Here is a 19,172-nt window from a genome sequence, read left to right on the forward strand (position 1 = left end):
TGCTTTTTACAAGTTTTGATCACTTTGCCTTTTCAACTCTGCCACCCAGAAGTTCAATCAAACCCCTACTAGTGTTCCTGAACCTTTCCCCCCAATCATCCTTAGTACCAATCCTTCTAATTTTGCCCTATTCAGATTCAATACTCACGGCACTGGTCGCAGTGGGGGTCAGTATGTGATCTAAAGAGTAGAGGGTCTGTGTCCTTTCTTTTTTCGTAGAGCTAAGAAGTTTGCAGTGGTAAAGAATAGATGAGGAGTTTGCAGTGTTCCAACTGAGTGGCAGTGGTGGTGTGGGAGAGGGGCAGTCTCACTATGTGAACCTGTTTCTCTATCTTCTCATCTAGAACACTTGGGTTCACTCTGAAATTAGCCTGGAGCAAAGGTATCATACATCAAAAGCAGTCTTCTGGATACAAAGAGATGGCAAGGCCCTGGGGGCATGTGTTAAAAAACAAAATTCAACCAAGTAAATTTGATGATCTAATTGGCTGTATTAAGCAATTCAGGAATCAGGGCAGCATCCCATTTAGCAACTAGAGAGGTGCTTTGATGAGTTGTATGAAATGGAAGGTTTTTATAGGCAGAAGAATGGGACTAAGAAGTTAAAAGGAGTGGGTTATTTTAAGCAAGCTTACCTTCATTTAGGGGAAGGCAGGGGAACTTAACAGGTAGATTACCTCATCAGTGCTGACCAGGAAACTTGCAGATTGATTAGTTTAAAATTTCATCTCTGGAAAAGGCTGAAACTGAAATTTGGTTAGTTATTAAGTTTTAGTTTGATGACATGACTTAGCCAAAGTGACTCACAATTTCAGTCAGGATGTTTCAGGCTTATGATTTTTTGACTTTACAATGATGCAAAAGCAATATGCATTCAATAGAAACTGGCTAAGCTAAGCTGTGATGCTCAGTAGTATTAAAAAGAATGAAGTCTTTGCTCTGGGTGGGTGGCTCAGTTGGTTGGTGCATCATCCTGTACACCTGAAGGTTGTAGGTTTGATTCCCTGTCAGGGTACCCAGTCTAGGCATGTAGGGGAGGCAACCAATTGATATTTCTTTCTCACATTGAAGTCTCTCTCTCTCCTTCTGTCTCTCTACCTATTTCTCTAAAAAAAATCAATAAACATAGCCTCAAGTGAGGATTAAAAATAAACAAATAGAGTCCAAAACAGTTGAAAATGGAATCACTTTTGGTAACCATTTGAGAAAGTAGATATGCTAATTAACTTGACTGCAGTGATTATTTCACAATGTGTATCTGTACTGAATCAGGTTGCACATATTAAATATAAACAATGTGTATCTGCTGTAATTCAAATGTTTTCAGTTTATTTCCTTCATATACACACACATACTCTACCACACACACACACACACACACACACACACACTTTCCTTTTTAGTTACCTGTTTCCATATATCTCTGTTACTCAATTTGTTTCAAAATCCGATGGTACCTTGGTACTTGTTGTCAATTTGTTCTAGAACTTGTGACAAGTACCAAGCAAGCAATGAGTGACTGAGCATTTTCGATTGAGGGGCAGCATCATGACTCATACAAATTCTAGTCAGTGCCATGACTATGGAGCAAGCACTGAGTGCTGAAACATTTTTCTCTTGTCAAAATGTGACGAGTGTAGGGTTTGACGAGTTCTGAAGCCAATGAGTACCGAGGTCTGACTGTATTGAAAGGGAGAGATGTGAGAATTGTCTTTAGTAAATGACACAAATGTTTCTGTGTCATGTTCATTGAACAGATAGGCGTTAGTCGTGGACCAGAGTTTCTGAGGATATTAAGGTGTTGGTGTGTGTTTATAAATGATAGAAGAATTAAAAGAGGATAGAGGGGAAAATTCCCCACACAAGAACCATAGCACCATTTTCACAGATACCTGCAGTTTGAGTTCTTTATTACAAAGAAAACATGAAAAATCTTTCATTTGTGAAGAGTGACCGAGTGTTAACAATCTAGTATGTTGTTAATATTCTGACTTACTACAGTGATTCACAAGTTTGGGAAAAGAGAAAAAAATCTTTGTATCATTTCTTGAACTTCTTATTTTTATTGCTGTCTAGTCACAGTTGTCCCACATCATTTCTTGATCTTATTAGACCCAAACATAACAGGGTTGCCAAATCAAACAGATAGAACTCTCATTTATCAGCACATGTTTGCAAAATTTTAATGCTTCCCCCAACAGCTGACTTTTGGGAATATCAAAAAGCAGATACTTTTGAAACACTTTTTATGATAAAGTAGAAAAAGCTCTCTATTAGTAGCTAGTTGAAGTGGATTTTTTGCTTCAGCTTTTTCACTAACTTCATGGTCTTCAGCAAATCCCTTAACTTTGGGCTCCTATACATAGCACCATCAGCATCACAGGGGTGCTGTGGTATTAAAATGAGATAACTGAGGTGCAAGCACCTGGAAATATTTGAAATGCTACATAAATACATATGACTAAATTCCAGAGGGTAGGATCTGAGAGAGCTATGCTGACCAGTATTATAAAAGGAAGCAGAAGATTTTACTGAAATGTTTATTACAGAAAACTCCAGTCTCATTTTAGGTATATGTCTCCATTTCTCTTTGATGCATTTAACAAAGTGGGGTACATAAACAAAAATAAGTAGATGTAAGCAGAGGAGACAGAGACTGGGAAAGCTCAAATACATTACTCATTGCTACTCAACCACTGGGCCCTAACCCCTGCACGGTACCATCTATCTGTCAAAGTGCACAGGCACCTCTGGGTTACCCTCACAGGCAATGACAATACGCCTAGTGCTGGTCATGGCCCTATATCTGCAGTTAGGGGCCTTGGAACTTCCTGTCTCCTTGCAGTCTGTGACGTTCACTACACCCTCATGGCAGTTCATCTTGCCGTTCTTGCACTGGATATTGGTGGTGCTGCAGATACTACGAATGTTCCAGATGTCCTCATGGATGAAAGTGTTGAATTGCTTGCAATGATGTGAAGTCATCCTCCGTCTCTGCATCATCATGTTACAGTAGCCATCGTTGCCACCTGCCCTATCGGGGTCCACATGTTGCCGCAGGAATCGGTGGTACATGCGATCCTGGCCATAGGAGGGCTGCACCAGCCCCAGCCCCAGCAGGGTCAGCAACAAGAGCAGAAGCAATGAAAGGGTCTTCTGGAGAGCCATCACTGCCTTGGAGATGCCTAGAGAGAAACCAAAGGGAAGAAGAAAGGAAGGTAACAAATGAGCACCAGAAAGATTTTGAGAATGACAAGCTCTACACTTTCCTCCCCACTCTTCTTTTCTCACAATTTTTCTCACCACTGCTTCCCCAAGAGTGAAAAGTTTGCAAACATGATCTTCTCTGAAAGGAGGAGCCTTTCTCTTTTGTGGAGAGAAGTTGCTACAGCGAGCACAAAGTCTCATGGCAGAGACTGACAGGGTGGATGTACAGGTGTACATCCTGTATGGTCAGGGTGTGAAAAGGAAGAAAAGGCAGATCTAAATAAAACTGAAGTTCTCTGTCTCTTGAGGGAGTTCTCTAGTCATGTGACCTTTGGAGAGTGTTTGGTTCCCTGGAGACTCTGAATCCCAAAATTTTGGATGGACTGAGGGTGTGTCAAGGAAAGTTTATAAACTGATTTTAATTCCTGATATTTGTAAATTGAGGAAGTTGCAGAAAAAGGAAAGAATAATGCTTGGGTTTAGCCTTTTCTGTGTCTACTTCATGTGTCTACTCTTTTTTAAACTAAATTTTTTTTCAACTATAGTTGATGTATATTACATTAGCTTTCGGTGTACAACATAGTGATTAGACACGTATATACCTTATGAAGTTATCACTCTTAAGTCCAGTACCCATCTGACACCATATGTAATTATTACAATGTTTTTTTTTACTAGATTCCTAATGCTTACTTGATGTCCCCATGACTATTTTTAAAACTGGCAATTTGTACTTCTTGATTCCTTCACCTTTTTCAACCATGTGGCTATTCTTTTAAGGGTATTAACATCAGGTCCTTTTGGAAATCTTGCTAAGCCTGTAAAAAACAAAGTCTAAAACAGAGTACCCAGCTGCAGCTTTTGCAGATAATAAATATCTGTCGAATGAACTAATAAATGAAATGAATGACCTAATTAACAAATGAAATAAAATGGGTATAGAGACTGAAGGTGTTTCCCAGGCTGTGGAATTGATTAAAAAATTTTTTTTAAAAGAAACAAATCTCACCCTGGCTGGTGTGGCTCAGCAGATTGAGCTCTGGCCTGTGAATCAAAGGGTTGCCAGTTCGATTCCCAGTAAGGGCACATGCGTGGGTTACAGGGCAGGTCCCCAGCAGGGGATGCACAAGAGGCAAGCATATATTGATGTTTTTCTCCCTCTCTTTCTCCCTCCCTTCCCCTCTCTCTAAAAATAAATAAATAAAATCTCGAAACAACCAAACAAATCTCAACAGCACAATTTCCACAAAAGAGGACTTGGACTGTCTTTTTTCCTTGCTGTTTTTGTGCACAACCTAAAAACTAGGCCCTGGTGATATATTCCACTGCCGTGCATCTACCCTTGATGCTCTGTGTTGTCAATAGCTGATGGTAGTTTTCTGTCTTCTCTGGGTGCAGAATCATTTTGTTGGCACTTTTGGCAGTGGAAAATAAACATGTTTTACAGAGTTAAAAAATAAAAAAACAAAAACTTTCAGAGCCACAACAAAGGAAGCATTGACTTAGCAGGGGTGTCCAACCATTTGGCATCTCTGGGCCACACTGGGAGAAGGAAAGTTGTCTTGGGCCACACCTTAAATACATTGTCACATGTAATCACAAAAACAATCTCATAATGTTTTAAGTAAATTTATGATGTTGTGTTGGGCCATATTTACAGTCATTCTGGAATGTATCTGGCCAGTGGCTGCAGGTTGGATATCCCTGCTTTGAGAATATTATTTTTGTTGACGGAGTGAAGAAAGGAATTGAGACCTATCTGACTCTAAAACCTGTGCTTTCTCCACATCTTCTATTGTCTCAATCATTCCACTCCCCAGGATATTAAAGACATCTTATGTTCAGAGTTGCTTCTCTCTAGCAACAGAGTTTAATCAGGGATAGAATAGGGTGGGAGTGGAAGTGGAAATCCCTCACCAACACTAACTAGCTCGATGCTGCCATCTGGCTGTCACTCCTGGTTTTGGCAGGAACTCATGAACTGTGTATCTACTGTCAATGAGGCAGGACTGACTCACTACAGCAGTGATTTTCAACCTTTTTCATCTCATGGCACACATAAAGTAACTACTAAAATTCTACCAAAAAATGTTTTCTGGTCTGACAAAAAATAGGTATAATTCTGATTTGTTCACACCAGATGGCTATTGTTGTGTTGACTATTATCAAAGTTTTTTTTTACAATCTAAGGGAAAAGAGGTCAGTATCCCTGACTAAACATCATATTTTAAAAATTCTTGCAGCACACCAGTTGAAAATCACTGCATTCAAACAAAGAAAATCATCTCTAATTCAATAGGAAGTGAGCAACTCAAAACAGAAAGGACAATTTTTTGAGAGTCATACAGGCCTCTTCTCACATATGCAGTTCAAGGGCTGGCCATCGTTGAACTCTTGGTTTGATGTATATGGGTACTACCATCCTTTCAAAGATGCTGCTTCATGATGGCAGATCACACTGACTGAGTGACTGAAATGGCTCATGAGGGACATGCATACGAGTATCAAACATAACTTTATTCTTTTAAATGCTACCTTCTATATTCACAGCCACTCTTGCTTGAGCACAGGAAACTCAATGGTCTGTCACATTCCAGTGCCTGCAGCTGTATATATGAGATGTGGAGTTAGAGAGAGAAGCGAATGGTGTGGGAAGAAGAGTAGCAAGGAGAAATGATGCTTGATTTACTCCTCTTCTAAGACTCATGCACAGGACTTCTGAAGGTATACTTAGCACTTGGGCATCATCACAACAATGTGCTTTGAGTTGTTTTTCCCAAATGTAACTTTGCATGGTTATTCTTGCCCCTTTAATTTTGTACAGTTCTATCTGATTTTTTCTCATTGTGCTTCCTTGTATCCAAGTTATAATTTAGAAAAATAACTGGCTATAGAGAAGACTTAAATTATTCATGCAATGGTAAGTCCATGGCCTTGGCCATACTAATGAAGTGATTTAACAAGACATGGACAAGTATTTGTGAATGGAAGCTAAATGTAGACATCAATTGGTACATCTCAAGGCTGTAGCTACAAGAGAAAATGCAATGATACCCAAATCATCCCAATGCATCCTTTTCAGTCAGAGCTTGTCCCAAAGTCTTTCTCCACTGTACTGCAATGATTCTCAGTAAGAACTTCTTTTGATACTATGATCCCAAAAACTTAATTCTGCCACATAACTGTAAGATCTGGGAGAAATTAACCTGTCTCAGCATATTTCCTCATAAGAAAGTGAGTATAAAAATACCTTTTAGGGATGTTATAAAGAATAAGTGATAAAGTGAATGTTAAGTGCATATCATAATGCCTAATACATAGTAAATGCTCGGTAAATGTTGGCAATTATAATTTTTATAATTTCCATATTTCTTGGTTTCCTTTGCTTCCTTCAAATTGGATAAAATATTGAATGACTACACCAAGTTGCGAATGTTATTGCTCTCCTGCCCTTTATTTCATAGAGTACCTGCATTCTTTCAAAGTCCGAAGGCTGTTTTTTAAGTTGAAATATCTCAATTACTAGAATTTATGCTGTGTCCCTACAGATTTTCTTCTTTGTGTTTGAGTGGAATTTTCTTCCTTCCATGTCACCATTCTTGAAAGGACTTGGCATATTCAGGTTTTTCTTCTCTTTTCCTTGAAAAGGTCAACAAAGCACAGCTGACCAGGACTTCAGTTCCTCAAATAATTCACTTGAGATAAAAACTGACTTGCCCATCACATGACATTTCATTCTTTTAGTTGTGAAGGAACAAGAGACCCAGAGCAAGAAGTACTAGGATTGGCTACCCAGCAGCTAGTTCCATCAGCAGGTCGGGAAGCAGCCCCATCCCACTGCCAAGTGATTTGCCCTAACACTAGAGCAGAGTATGCAATGATAGTACTGTCAGCAGGTGTTTGGAGAAGACATGCATTTTCACAGCTATGGCATACTCCATATAATAATGGTTCATACCTTTGGCCTTCCCCATCAACACCTCAGGTGGGTCAATGATCTGTATGGAAGTCACCTTGCCTCGCATCAAGGAGATGGTACTGGTTGGAGAACATGCCAAAGGGTCCAAATATTTCACCAAAAACTGCAACTTTCTCACTTCCTAAGAGGTTTTTGAGATTTTACAATATGGCAAATTTTCTAGTAAAAGAGGTTTGGAAAATGTTTCTCCCTACTTTTTCAGGAAATGATAGTGATTTCAATTTTGAAATAGACTTACTCAAGGTAGAAAGATTCGTGTGCTGAGTGTGCACTAGTAACCTACTTCTCCAACTCTTCTTCCATAAATTTAAATACTGGGTGCTCTTCCAGGTGGCACCTGGACGCTGATATATAACCTGGGTGGGTTTTTTCTCACGTGAGGATCTTTTTTCCCCCCATTGCTTTTGGAGAGAGAAAAACATTGACGTGAGAGAGAAGCATCCCATATACACCTGGAGTGGGGTCCAAACCCACAACCTAGGTATGTACCCTGGCAAGGAATAGAACCTGCAACCTTTCAGTTACAGGACAATGCTCTGACCAACTGAGCCACACCAGCCAGGGCTATAACCTGGTTATTGAGGAGGCAGGGCTTTTGGCCCATTTCAGGGCAGTGTAGACAGCAGGAGAGGCCACCATATGGAATACTGTGACCAACATAGTCATAGATTCACGGGACAGCAAAACTAGCGATTTATAATTCTAATTTATTAACAAGCACTTTCTAAATAAAATATCCTGGCATCTGTTGATAGAAATTAGGTAGAAAGAAGTTACCACTAAATCTGTGAATTGATTAGTATATTTCAAAAAGAGGTGTCTGCTTACCTAAGTTTGTGTTTATTTGGAAACAAATCTAGTTGAATAAGAATAAGGGATAAGCTTGGAATCTTTCCATAAATTCCTAAAGACCTCATAGTTGCCAGACATTGGTGGATAAAGTAAAAGATTAAAGAAAAAACAATGCGATCAATTTTTTAATCTTTATATAAAGGAATCATGAGAATACCCTGGGAGCAATCTATTCAAAGCATCTCAAAATAACCTCCTGCCTAAGAGAAGAGGTAGCTATCAGGAATGAATTTTGGTATTTATGCAGGATTGTGTATGTGTCTGTGAGAGAGAGTGAGAGAAAGAGAGATTAACTAATCTGATTAAACTCTACTCCTCAAAGTTTAACATCTGTAAAAGTAATATTGGCTTATTTGACAGCAAAAAACAATTTGCCCCTCCTGAAAATTCTGCTTAGCAACCGCAAGCACTGGGATTTTCCTGGCTCTCTCTATAAAATATATTTAACATCCTTAAATTCACAGAAAGGTAAAGTCTACTCTAATGACCGAGAAGGGAAAAAACACACTTGCATTCCATCCAATCCTCTCAGGGAGGCATTGAGAAAATAGGAAAAAATCAACAGGCCAAGAATTGGTGAGAAGATTTTGATTCTTACTGATTTCAGAGACATTTTTATTTATTAACATATTGTAAAACTGAAAACAAAAGATCCAGGCCGTTCATTTCCTGGGCCCCTGGCAATGAATGTTGCTGCCACGGTTCTGCAGTGTGTAGGAGAAATGCAAGGAATGGAGAGCAGAGCCCACTCTGGGCCAGTGGCCTGCTTCTTATGAACGGATAAAGGACTCATCAAAGTGGACAGGAAAGCCACGTTCACAGGCAACAACAATGACTCTGTGCCCTTTATTAGCTCTGTACCGGCAGGGAGGCCAGGAGGACTGTCCTATATGCTTGCAAGTGGTGATCTGGAAAGAAGACTTGCTTTGTCTGAAAGTTTCTCTGTAAGGCACCCCATTCTTATCATCACAGATCGCCTTGATATCTTTCTTGCTGCCATGAATAAAGGTGTTGGTGTCTTTGCAGGGTGAATCCATGTTTCGTCTGGCCATCATGATGTTGCAGTATTTGTCATCCCGGCCACTTGGTTTGGAATCATAGTGCTGGGTCAGGAAGTGTCTGTACCTGTAGTCATCCTGAGCCAGGGTGGATGGGGTCAGACTCAGACCCAGCAGGAAGACCAACAACAGGGGACCCAGGCCTATCATCATTTCTTCCAACAAAGGTGCCTGCCAAGGGCAAAGGAGGTATGGTAGAGCAAATTAGGCTAAAAGGACAGGGACTTTTCTAACAGAGCATCATGAGTCAGGTGTCCCCAGTCACCTAATTATATCTTTTCTCTTCTTCATTAATCTCATCTTTCTTGTCAATCCATTCCTTTGGAAAAGCAATCTAAGTTTCCGGAACACGGCTTCCAGCCCCAACCATTCAGCCTTATCCCTTAAGATTTACTGAGTACTTACCTTTCTATTAGTTATAGCATCACAATATCCATTCATACTCTTTAATACAGTTATTAATTAATTTAGTAACAAGCATTACATAAGCCCCTCCCTACAGGGTACCAGACACTGTTAGATCCTGGAACACATAGACTATGAAAATACACCAAATGCCTCCCTAAAAGGAGATGTAGCATCCATGGGGAAGGGACAGGCACTCCAGTTCACTAAGACGAGACAGTAAGATAGGAGGTAAGAGTTATGAAAAAGAGGCACTTTTAGGGAAATCTGAGCCCAGGGAAGGGTCAGTCTAAGGACTGTTGAAGACAGAATTCCAGGTATTGAAGTCAGTAAGTCAACTGGCTATGAGGAGAGCAGTTGTTTGCCTAACCCTAAGGAGAAGGGAGACAGACCCAATTCCTAAAGAATTAGGTGGCTTGTGATCAAATATGTAATTATTATATACCATTAAAAAAACTGAGAGGAGAGTAAAGGAATCGATGTAATGCTTGGAAGTGGATATGGGGTCAACTTTTACAGGCGATGAGAAATTCAAGCTTATTCTTAGGAACTTCTCACCTTGGGAACAATAGGGATTATTTTTAGAGAATATTTTCTAGTTTTTCCTGAAAATATACACAGACTGTTACACAACAGGCAAATGATGTTACTATGTGATAAAAAACAAATAATACAACCTCCTCAGAAATTTTCTTCAAGTCAAAGCCCTTAGAATTTGCTATTATGATTTCTTAACATTTTCCTCAAAAGAATAAGGAAGAGAAGAGAATTGCTGCCGTCATCTCTTAAGGACTTTCAGTCTGAAGTGTAGAACTCACACTTCCTAGGGGTAGTGTGTCACAAATGTTCAAACACACCCAATGATAGGTATGAAAATATTATAGAATTAAACAAGTATAGATTATAACAAAATAGAAAACAAATTTCTTATGAACTTGAAAACTTTATGACAAGAAATTTGAAGATTTAAGAATTAAAAAATATTTGATGTTTGTAGTAAGTAGTTTCTGACTATACTTTTAGTTCTTTGGAGAAAATTTTAAAGAATATTCAGAGCCTTTAAAAACCATTATAGTTTTACCCCACATTATATCAAATATGTGTGACTGTTCCCACATCCAATAATGAAAATGACTTTTCACTATATATTTGAAACTGTTTTATAATTTTGTTTTTCAATTTTTTTTGTCTATTAATGACTCATTTACTTTTTGATTACCTATGGCTTTTAGCAATCATTACACATATTCTTCCAATGGGAGAAAAATATGACCTTCAAGTTATGCCTAAGTAGAATGTAATTCATATAAATCCTAAATTTAGAAACAAATGGCACATTCTCATAAACATTAAATTATTAATTTTTATTTTGTGCTTTTCTTCTGTATAGGTCAATAAATGTTATTTTCAGGTGAAATCTTTTTATAGCACTTAAAAATGCTATGGGTTCCAGCACTAGGCTTGTAGTGTTACTTTTTTGAAGACCTCATCAAAGTTTTATTGATTTGGATTCAATTCAGTCTCTTCCTCTGTGATAGACAAATATTGCCTTCTAATGTCAAAAGCAATTGTAAAATTGCAGGCTCCCAAGATGGAACAAACAGGACCTTCGAGGTCACAGAGTCAACACCTCTCTGCCTTGGGGCCAGAATCCCAGATTCAACCAGGAAGTAGAATGGGACAACTGTAATAGCACAACCAATAAACTATATATATATATATATATTTTAAAATCAGAAAGTAGAACCAGAGCTGGTAGTAGCCAAAAGGGTCACTAGGTGGCAGTGGTGGATAGAAATGTTGCCAATGACTTTTATGCTGTAGAGCAGGCCCTGGGTCCTTGTAGGAGGTGCCAGAGTTGTACAGGTTGTGGGGATATTGTCACAGAAGGGAGTCTGAGCTGGCAGGCCTGTCTAGAGTTTCTGTCTAAACACTCTTTGCTTTACATCTGAAGACCAATGACACCCCACTAGATATGAGTGTCAAAGCAAAAGTCACAAAGCTCAGGATCTGCCTATAAGGATATCACACACACACACACACACACACACACACACACACACACACACACGATACACCTGTTGTCGGTTTTAATGGGTGCCATTTCCAAGCCTTTATCCACGTGCTCTTAGACAAACAATTACCTGTTCACTTGTCGGTATTTCCTACTGATAAGTTACAGGAAGGCAGAGCCCTTATTACTCACTTTGAATCAGAGTGCCTGCCTCACAATAGACCTTCAACATATTTTTTAAATGATTGACTTGATTTTCCTCTCCAGGCTTAAGTTTGTTCATCTGTAAAATGAGAGAGTTGCTAATTCTAATGCCTGAAATTCCATGATTCTCATTAAGCATAGGAGAATCTTTTCTTGTTTTACTAGCCAGAGTTGAGTGGAATTAAAGAGACAAGTTTGTATAAGTTTAGTTGGTGGCAGAAGGCACCAGGTGAAAGAAATAGATGATAAGAAGATCTGTGACCCAATCTCACTGAGATGTATCATTTCTTAAAGCTCAGTGGATAAGCCAAGCCCACAGACCAACTCTAGCTTAGTCACTGGACTAATGCTACACAGGGGATTCACATCCTGCAAAGCCACTTGCTGGTTGGAGGTTAAAGGTCTCACATCCCAGTCTGGAGAGGTAAAGGAGAATCTTTGTTTTTAATCTGCAGAATTTGCACATTCATTTTGTTAAAACTCAGCTAAATTTTGCTCAGGCTTACTGTAATATTAACTCCTCCAAGACATCCAGAAATCAAATCCCAACCAGTACAGACCATGGCCACCAGTATTTAATATCTCCATGACATACAACTTCCTTACTCATATATTCAAACCTAAATATCCCAAAAAGAGGTAAAGTAAATTTGAGAGAAAACAAGTATGAGATAGATAATCTGTGGTGTGGAAGTGAACCTGTCCAGGCCAAGGGTGCGGGCATCACATCTGGTGGTCAAACTCATTCACACGTGTCTTCCCATATTTAAGCACATAACTGTCAGCCAGCTTTTCGTCAGTGAAATTCGTCCCAACTGACATTAGACAAACTTTATCATCTGCCTCAAACCAATCCTTTAGTCATTGCAAGAATTAACACTCTCTTCCTCTCTCCACAGGCAATGTTTTGTGTTCAGGAGATCCATCCAACTTTGTGTGTCTGGCAGTTAACTTGATAGTCTATGATTAGTAACTATGGTTATAATTTCCATAAATGTAGCTTCACACTTTTATATATTATAGGGCAATACTCCCAAATCAAAAGCAAAACATACAATACATATTCCTCCCTTTATCTCTTTTTCTTCTTTCTTTCCTTCAGCCTGCCAGTGTACCTTCATTTGATCTTGGAATGTGTTCTACTTGGCTCTTAAAAAGCAATCAAAATGTTTTTTAAGAAGAAAAATTAGTAGTGAAGGTTACAAGAAAACAGAGCTAAAGGCATATTTTTGGTTTCTTTTCTTGCTCCACCACATTTAATTCCTGTGTCCAGCAGGGGCATCCAGACACCCTTCAGCAAATGACTTCCCCAGATCTTTGGGTATTTTATTCCAATTCAAGAATCCCTCCTCAACCTCCACTTGCCCCCAGTCTCACTAATTTCCCTTCATCCACATATAGGCTATTCCAAAAGAAATTTGTTTTCATTTTAAACTTTAGAATCTGATTCGTTTCATTTCCTTAATTCATCAGCTTGGGCCCAGAAGATTTAAAGGGGGAAAAATAACTTCACTGAAGTGGACAGATGGCTAGAAATAGTATACTATATATAAAAACAAATAGAGCAACATATTGCTCAGGGGTGAGAATCTTACAAAACTCTGGAAGTTTCCCTCCAACTGAAGATGGCTTCTGGGATGGCCTCCAACTGTTTGTTCCTGGAGACGGGTTGCAGCTGTGTGAAGCCAGAGGCCCCACTCTGGTTCTGATTATATAGTGATGAAATGAACTGGGTGGGGAGACTACTTCCAAAAATCCCCAGTCCTGGCAGAGCTATGGAAACCAAGAACACTGCTCTCGGACAAACAAAGAAAGTCCTTCACCTTTTCCCTGGGCATGACTATGTCAAATATTAACCCAGTGGGAGGCAAAGTTTGATACATACAAGTATGGCCCTTTGTCCCAAAGCCACCCTTTTTTTTTGATGTCTGTGGTTCTTGCTCTTGCCCATGACAGGACTGAGGTTTCAGTGTTCACATATAATGATCTGGATCCCAAAGATGTTGTTTCTGATCTATGGGCCAGCTCTAAGAACTGCCTTGGAAGAAGCCTGCGGAGTACATGGGGTCTCCCAGAAGGATGCTGTTCCTTTGTACCTTCTAATTACCCACATAATTTGGTTCATGAAAGGATGCCAAGCCAATAAGTAGGTTATTACACAGATTTCATGGAACCAGGAAAGCACTTCTAAAGAAAGTTAGGTGACAGCTATTAGTACCCATTGCCCCTGACCTCAACCTTCTAGCTACTAACTTCAGAAATATTTTTGCCATATTTCCTGAGCTTTTCCTTCCTTTCATCCTCAGCTGTTCACAAGAGACTAAGCCTGAGCATTCAATCTGCTGTTCCTCATAGCAAAATGGATTATCTCCACCAGAACTGCAACACTGATAACCATCACTCCTTTGATGTTAATTGATCTCACTGTCTCTCTATTAGATAGAACCCTTTGAGAGAAGAATCATTATCTTATTAATTTCTACAGTCTTAGTTTCTAAAACAGTGACTGACACCTAGGACCCAAGTTTTTTTCTTATCCCTCATGGTCCAGGAGTGCATTCTCTGACCTCACTTTGGAGATCCAACCTTGAAAACTTTCCTGACTTCTCTTTAAGACTCACCAACACAACTGGGTTTGGTAACAGTTACCAATAAAAGCAGGTAGAGCAGAAAGGCTTCCAAGAGTCCTAGAAAACCTCTGCTTCTAGCTTACTGGTAAGTCCTTAAAACTCACTGAGATACCTTCATTTCTGAGGTGTTGGTCCCCATCCCAGTGCAATCTCTCTTAGGAGAGATGGACTCTTTCACAGCTGTCAGTGAGTTACACATGCTTGGGCATGTGCTCTAGAGCCTACCTTAAGAACAGTTTTTTTGGTAACTGGAAGGGCCTGAGAATTTAAGGTGGAAAAAAAGTGGGTGAGGTAGGTTAGTAAAAATTGCCCCGCAAGTGGAAATGAGGGAAATGGAGACAAAACAGTTAAACAAATGGCTGAGTATTGACAGCCAGCTAATAAATCACAAGACCCTACCCTTCCCAACCAAGGATACTAGGGGCAGATGGTTTACATTTCTCCTCCCTGACCGGACAGTGAACAGCAATCACCCTAGTCAGGGAGACAGATGACAGAGATCTAGCTAATGCCATTAGTGTCAGCCAAAGCCAAGAATGGATCAAGTCAGGAGAATGAATAACAAAAACCCCAGTTAAAGCCAGATAAATCCAAGATAAACTGACAAGAAAATGATCCCAAACCCCACTATACGCTCATTTTGATGCATCAGCATGTTAAAAGACACACCTAAAAAGCTGATGAATATTCTGATTGATAACTCCCCTAAAATTCCAGCCTCCAGAAAACAGATAAAGCCATCAGGACAAAGGACCCGGTGCACAACCCTGTTTGAGCACATCCCCCCTCCCTTTCCTCAAACATGCAGTTTTGCTTTCTTCTCCTAAGCTCTGAGGGCTCTTCCCTTGCCTAACTTTGCATGAGACAAAGGCAGCCCTGCCTCGGCTCACTTCTGTTACTGTAGTCTTGCTGCTTTTATTCTAAGCCCTTCCTTTGTTTCACTGTACCAAACTTTAATAAACATACTCTCAAAATCACCTCAACTCATATCTTGAATTTTTTCCTGCACAAAGTCAAGAACCCACACATCCCAGGCCATGACAGGGCAGACCTGCCTCGGTCCAGTCCCAGTCCCTTTCTGTGACAATGGGCAGCATGGACAACCCCTCACAAAAGAAACTTTAACTACTCTCAGTTGTGTTGGGACAGACTGTCCTGCCTGGGCTTCATTCCTCCCCTCCCCATCCTCTCCCTTCTTCCTTGTATCCCCAGCCAAATCCTGAGCTAAAGGGGAAAATGTTGGGGATAGTGAGAAGAGGACCAAGCAAATCGCCATAAACGGCCTCTCCCTCAGGACCTGGTGTGTCAGGGTTACTGAAGCCTCTGGAAAGGAAAGAAACAGGCACATCTCTAGCCAGTACATTTGTTCTGCCAAACATCTAAGTTCAATGTCTTTTAAGAGCAAAGAGAATAGGACATGGGGTCCATAGAGTGGAGCCTCTACTGACATCTAGCAGAGCACCCAAATGCTCACTTTCCTTCTGTGGGCAGACAAGCTCTTTGAGAGTGGTACCCATTATAAATGAATCACACAGCACTTTTTAAATGGACACTGAATTGGTGAGTTCTAAAAAAGTTGAGTCCATTAGTCATTTGTTAGGGAAAATGGCTGCCAGGCCCATTGCAACACCCTGATTGCCTTAGTCCAAGAAGACTGAATCAGCAGTCAACTCCCACAGCCTTTGGGGATCAAAACAAGTTGCTCAACCAGACCCTCCTCTAATAAATTGCCTAGCAACAGAGATAAGGTACTTCATTCCAACAGCACACACACACACACACACAGTCTCATGGCCTGAAACACTAGTTCAAGCACCAACTCACACAAACAGACCAGCCTCGGATTTTAGAGTTACACAGTGATGCTGGGAGCAGCCTCCAGTCTCTGAACAGAGCCACGTCCCTTCTCTGCCTCTGTGGTTTCACTTAACAACCTCGGGAGAATTCACAACCTGCCTACAAAGTTGACGACGTAGAGTCAGGAGAATGGTGAACGGTTGTTTTCATTCGAATTGTTTTTATTTTCAGCTTGGCACAATGAGGTTATGATGAAACAGAAAATAAAGTTTTGGAGGAAAAAGTTTTACAATTTTATTAAAATGCATCTCGGTGCTTACTCATCTGTGTTTCAAAATACAGTAAGAACTTATAGTCTATGATTAATGAACATTACAATTTGTCGGTAATTTTAATAGCTGTGAAGCAACTGCCAATTAAAAAATATACTCATATACTTAAAAAGTGTTCTGACAGCTTGAACTTGAAAGTTATTCCCCTTTTTCTAAAAGGTTTTTCTGTGTCGCTTCTTCAAGCCAATGTCTCCCTGCACGTAGACATGGGACACTCGGGTTCTCCTTCTAAGGACCCTACTGCTGGTGTACTTTCCCCCTTTATACATATGCTTCATTCTGTCCTGAAGACTAATTATAAAGTTCAGTGATGGAGGGAAGGAGTTAATCTCTAAATTTCTTTACAACTCTTAAATAGTTTGGGTTTACACGCATGAAACTTACTCAGTAACAGAAGTAATGGTTAAAAGAGGATGTAGTTCACGTGAAAAGAAGGATCATGCTTCCCCTTCCAGGAAGGGGAAACAGTATTTATAGAGGGGAATGAGGACAAAGGCCTGCTGACATGGCTCTATTTCCAAATAGAACAAAAATTAATTATTCACTTTTCAACAAACTCTGGGCTTTGTGCCCACTCTCTCTTTCCCAGATGTTTTGAAGTGTTCTCTGAGAATAACTGTTTAGAGAGATTGCTTTTTGCTCAACTACAGTATAACAAAATCTCCTAAAGAGGGTTTTTGCCAGTCTGCTTTGGTCCACTTTCTTAGCCATCTACTTTATGCATCACACTGCTAAATACTTCCAACAATAACTTGACAAGCCTTTTACCTTTGCCTGCCCCTAACCTGACATCTGCACTTTCAACAAGAGTTAGAGACACTTCTCTTTTCCTGGGATGGATTTTCCTAACCTCTTTGCCAAATGATAGTTCTTATTATTGGAGTACTTTTTTTAAAAAATGAATTTGGATGTAATACCTGGCCACTCCATGCTGTTAATAGAATAAGGGACAGCCCTGGCTAGCGTGACTCAGTTGGTTGGAACATGGTCCTGTAAACCAAAGGATTTCATGTTCGATCCCAGTTGGAGCACATGCCTAGGTGAGTCCCGACACCAGGTGCAAGCCAGAAGCAACCAAATGATGTTTCTCTCCCTCTCCACTCTGTCTAAAAATCAATGTCCTTGGGAGGGTATAAAAAAAAGAAAAACAGGGAGAGGGACCTGAGAGACTATCTGTTAACCCCTCATTTTACAGATAAGGAAACTGAGGAACAGAGGAAGAGAACATGTATGGCCCAAGGAACATCTAGTATTACTAGGACTAGATGCATTAGGAGTAGAAGCTTTCCAATGCACCACGCAGCTTTCATATTTTATACTACTAATTTCTAGAAAATAAAAGTTAATTTTAAAGGTGCCTGTGAAAGTTGCTATTTAAAGGAAACCTACTCTGAATATTTCCATAAATTGCAAAAATATTTTATGTGTAAAAAATAAAGTTGCTTGAAATAAAGAATAACACAATTATAATTCTGAACTAATTAGTTAGTAGTTGTGAAGTCAAATAGCTCTTCGAATACCTGAGGCTGTTTCCCGGAAGTTGGCCACCTGTTGGCATACAGATAATTACAGTGCTTGGGTTTCTAGTGATGAAACTTGTGACTTGAATATAAGGTTATTAAAGATACAAAGGGAGGGTCTCCGCTAATTTAAGATTTTCCTAGTCCCCACAAAGGTGCTGAAACTTTGTTTACTGTCCTTCGGAAACAAAGATGTCCTGTTATGCCCCTATGCTGTTATCATTTGATGTGTTGTCTCAGAGTCGGAAAACTGAGGATTCCAATGTTCCATTAAGAAAGCTTAAAGAAAAGGCTGTTGTCAGTGTCTCCAAGGATTTCACACCACTGGCTGTGGATGGGTTGTGTGTGGGTTAAGAATGAGGAGACAGAGGTGACCGAACATAAAATGAAAACACCAGTCCCCAAATGTCATTTCCACCCGGAAAAACTGAACAAATCCGCCAATCACCCTGAGTACCAAGTAAAGAGTCTTTAGTGTGAGCAAGTTGGTTGGTTTCGCCTGTGCAGTGGTCCCCTCGAATTCTACGTTCTGGGCAGTAGGCATTCGTGTTGCCATCTCTGCCCCGGTGCGGGAAGTAAACATGGGTGGGAATGTAGAGTCACTAACCTGACTACATTTTTACCTTCCTCCCCGTTCCTCAGCCCCTCTAGTCCTGTTCCAAACACTTCTCCCAAAAGAGACCCACACTGTCTCCGCTGAGAAGGGACTCCCCCGCCCCAAGCGCCCCTAGTCAAGTTGCCGACACGGAGGAGGAGAAGTAAAGAAGTATGAACCCCTCTGGACCTTGGAACAAAGTTACGGAAAAGTGCAGGACAGTGGAAAGAGAAGTTTCTGTTCTCACCCGCTTCTTCGTCCTTTGTATGATGATGGTGGAAAACGCAAAGTGTTGTTTTGACTCCTGCTTTGGATCTGCGTGGGGTCAGTGTCGTGCGTGGACACCAACCGGTTGGAGCTTCGGCGAGGAGGGGAGAGCGCGGGCGAGTGAGTCCCGGGGCGGCTGCGACCGCGCCCTGCTTCGCGGAGGAGGCCCCTCCGGCCGGACCGCCTCCCTGGCCCCAGCCCGGGCAGCCCCAGCCCCAGCCCCAAGCCAGCAGGGGCGCCCCTGCCCCGCCCCGCCCCGCCCAGAAGAGTCCCTGGAGAGCTGGTTCGAGACCCAACAGCAGTGAAGGCTCG

General features: G+C 40.6%; 2 protein-coding genes across 4 annotated transcripts; both read right to left on the reverse strand.

The window, feature by feature from the left end:
• Positions 1–1,889: 1,889 nt before the first annotated feature.
• Positions 1,890–18,927, reverse strand: RNASE4 (ribonuclease A family member 4). Of its 2 annotated transcripts, none has more exons than XM_037128402.2 (2): positions 18,841–18,927; positions 1,890–3,185 (listed from the first exon to the last, which is right to left on the reverse strand). In XM_037128402.2, exon 2 carries the CDS (start codon positions 3,166–3,168, stop codon positions 2,725–2,727), a length of 444 nt encoding a protein of 147 aa, XP_036984297.1. In that variant the 5' UTR covers positions 3,169–3,185; positions 18,841–18,927; the 3' UTR covers positions 1,890–2,724. The 2 variants fall into 2 exon arrangements, with proteins under 2 accessions (XP_036984297.1, XP_036984298.1); XM_037128403.2 differs by lacking the exon at positions 18,841–18,927 and adding an exon at positions 13,315–13,398.
• On the reverse strand, positions 8,637–18,933 carry ANG (angiogenin). 2 transcript variants are annotated; one of them, XM_037128400.2, is made up of 2 exons: positions 18,841–18,933; positions 8,637–9,267 (listed from the first exon to the last, which is right to left on the reverse strand). In XM_037128400.2, exon 2 carries the CDS (start codon positions 9,247–9,249, stop codon positions 8,809–8,811), a length of 441 nt encoding a protein of 146 aa, XP_036984295.2. In that variant the 5' UTR covers positions 9,250–9,267; positions 18,841–18,933; the 3' UTR covers positions 8,637–8,808. The 2 variants fall into 2 exon arrangements, with proteins under 2 accessions (XP_036984295.2, XP_036984296.2); XM_037128401.2 differs by lacking the exon at positions 18,841–18,933 and adding an exon at positions 13,315–13,398.
• Positions 18,934–19,172: the final 239 nt, after the last annotated feature.

This window comes from Artibeus jamaicensis, unplaced genomic scaffold (genome assembly GCF_021234435.1).
Source record: "Artibeus jamaicensis isolate MK-2021 breed Jamaican fruit bat unplaced genomic scaffold, CSHL_Jam_final scaffold_854, whole genome shotgun sequence".
Classification (NCBI taxonomy): domain Eukaryota; kingdom Metazoa; phylum Chordata; class Mammalia; order Chiroptera; family Phyllostomidae; genus Artibeus; species Artibeus jamaicensis.

Coding starts and splice junctions, on each gene's coding strand:
- ANG (XM_037128400.2), bottom strand. CDS start 9,249: ATGATGATAGGCCTGGGTCCCCTGTTGTTGGTCTTCCTGCTGGGTCTG.
- RNASE4 (XM_037128402.2), bottom strand. CDS start 3,168: ATGGCTCTCCAGAAGACCCTTTCATTGCTTCTGCTCTTGTTGCTGACC.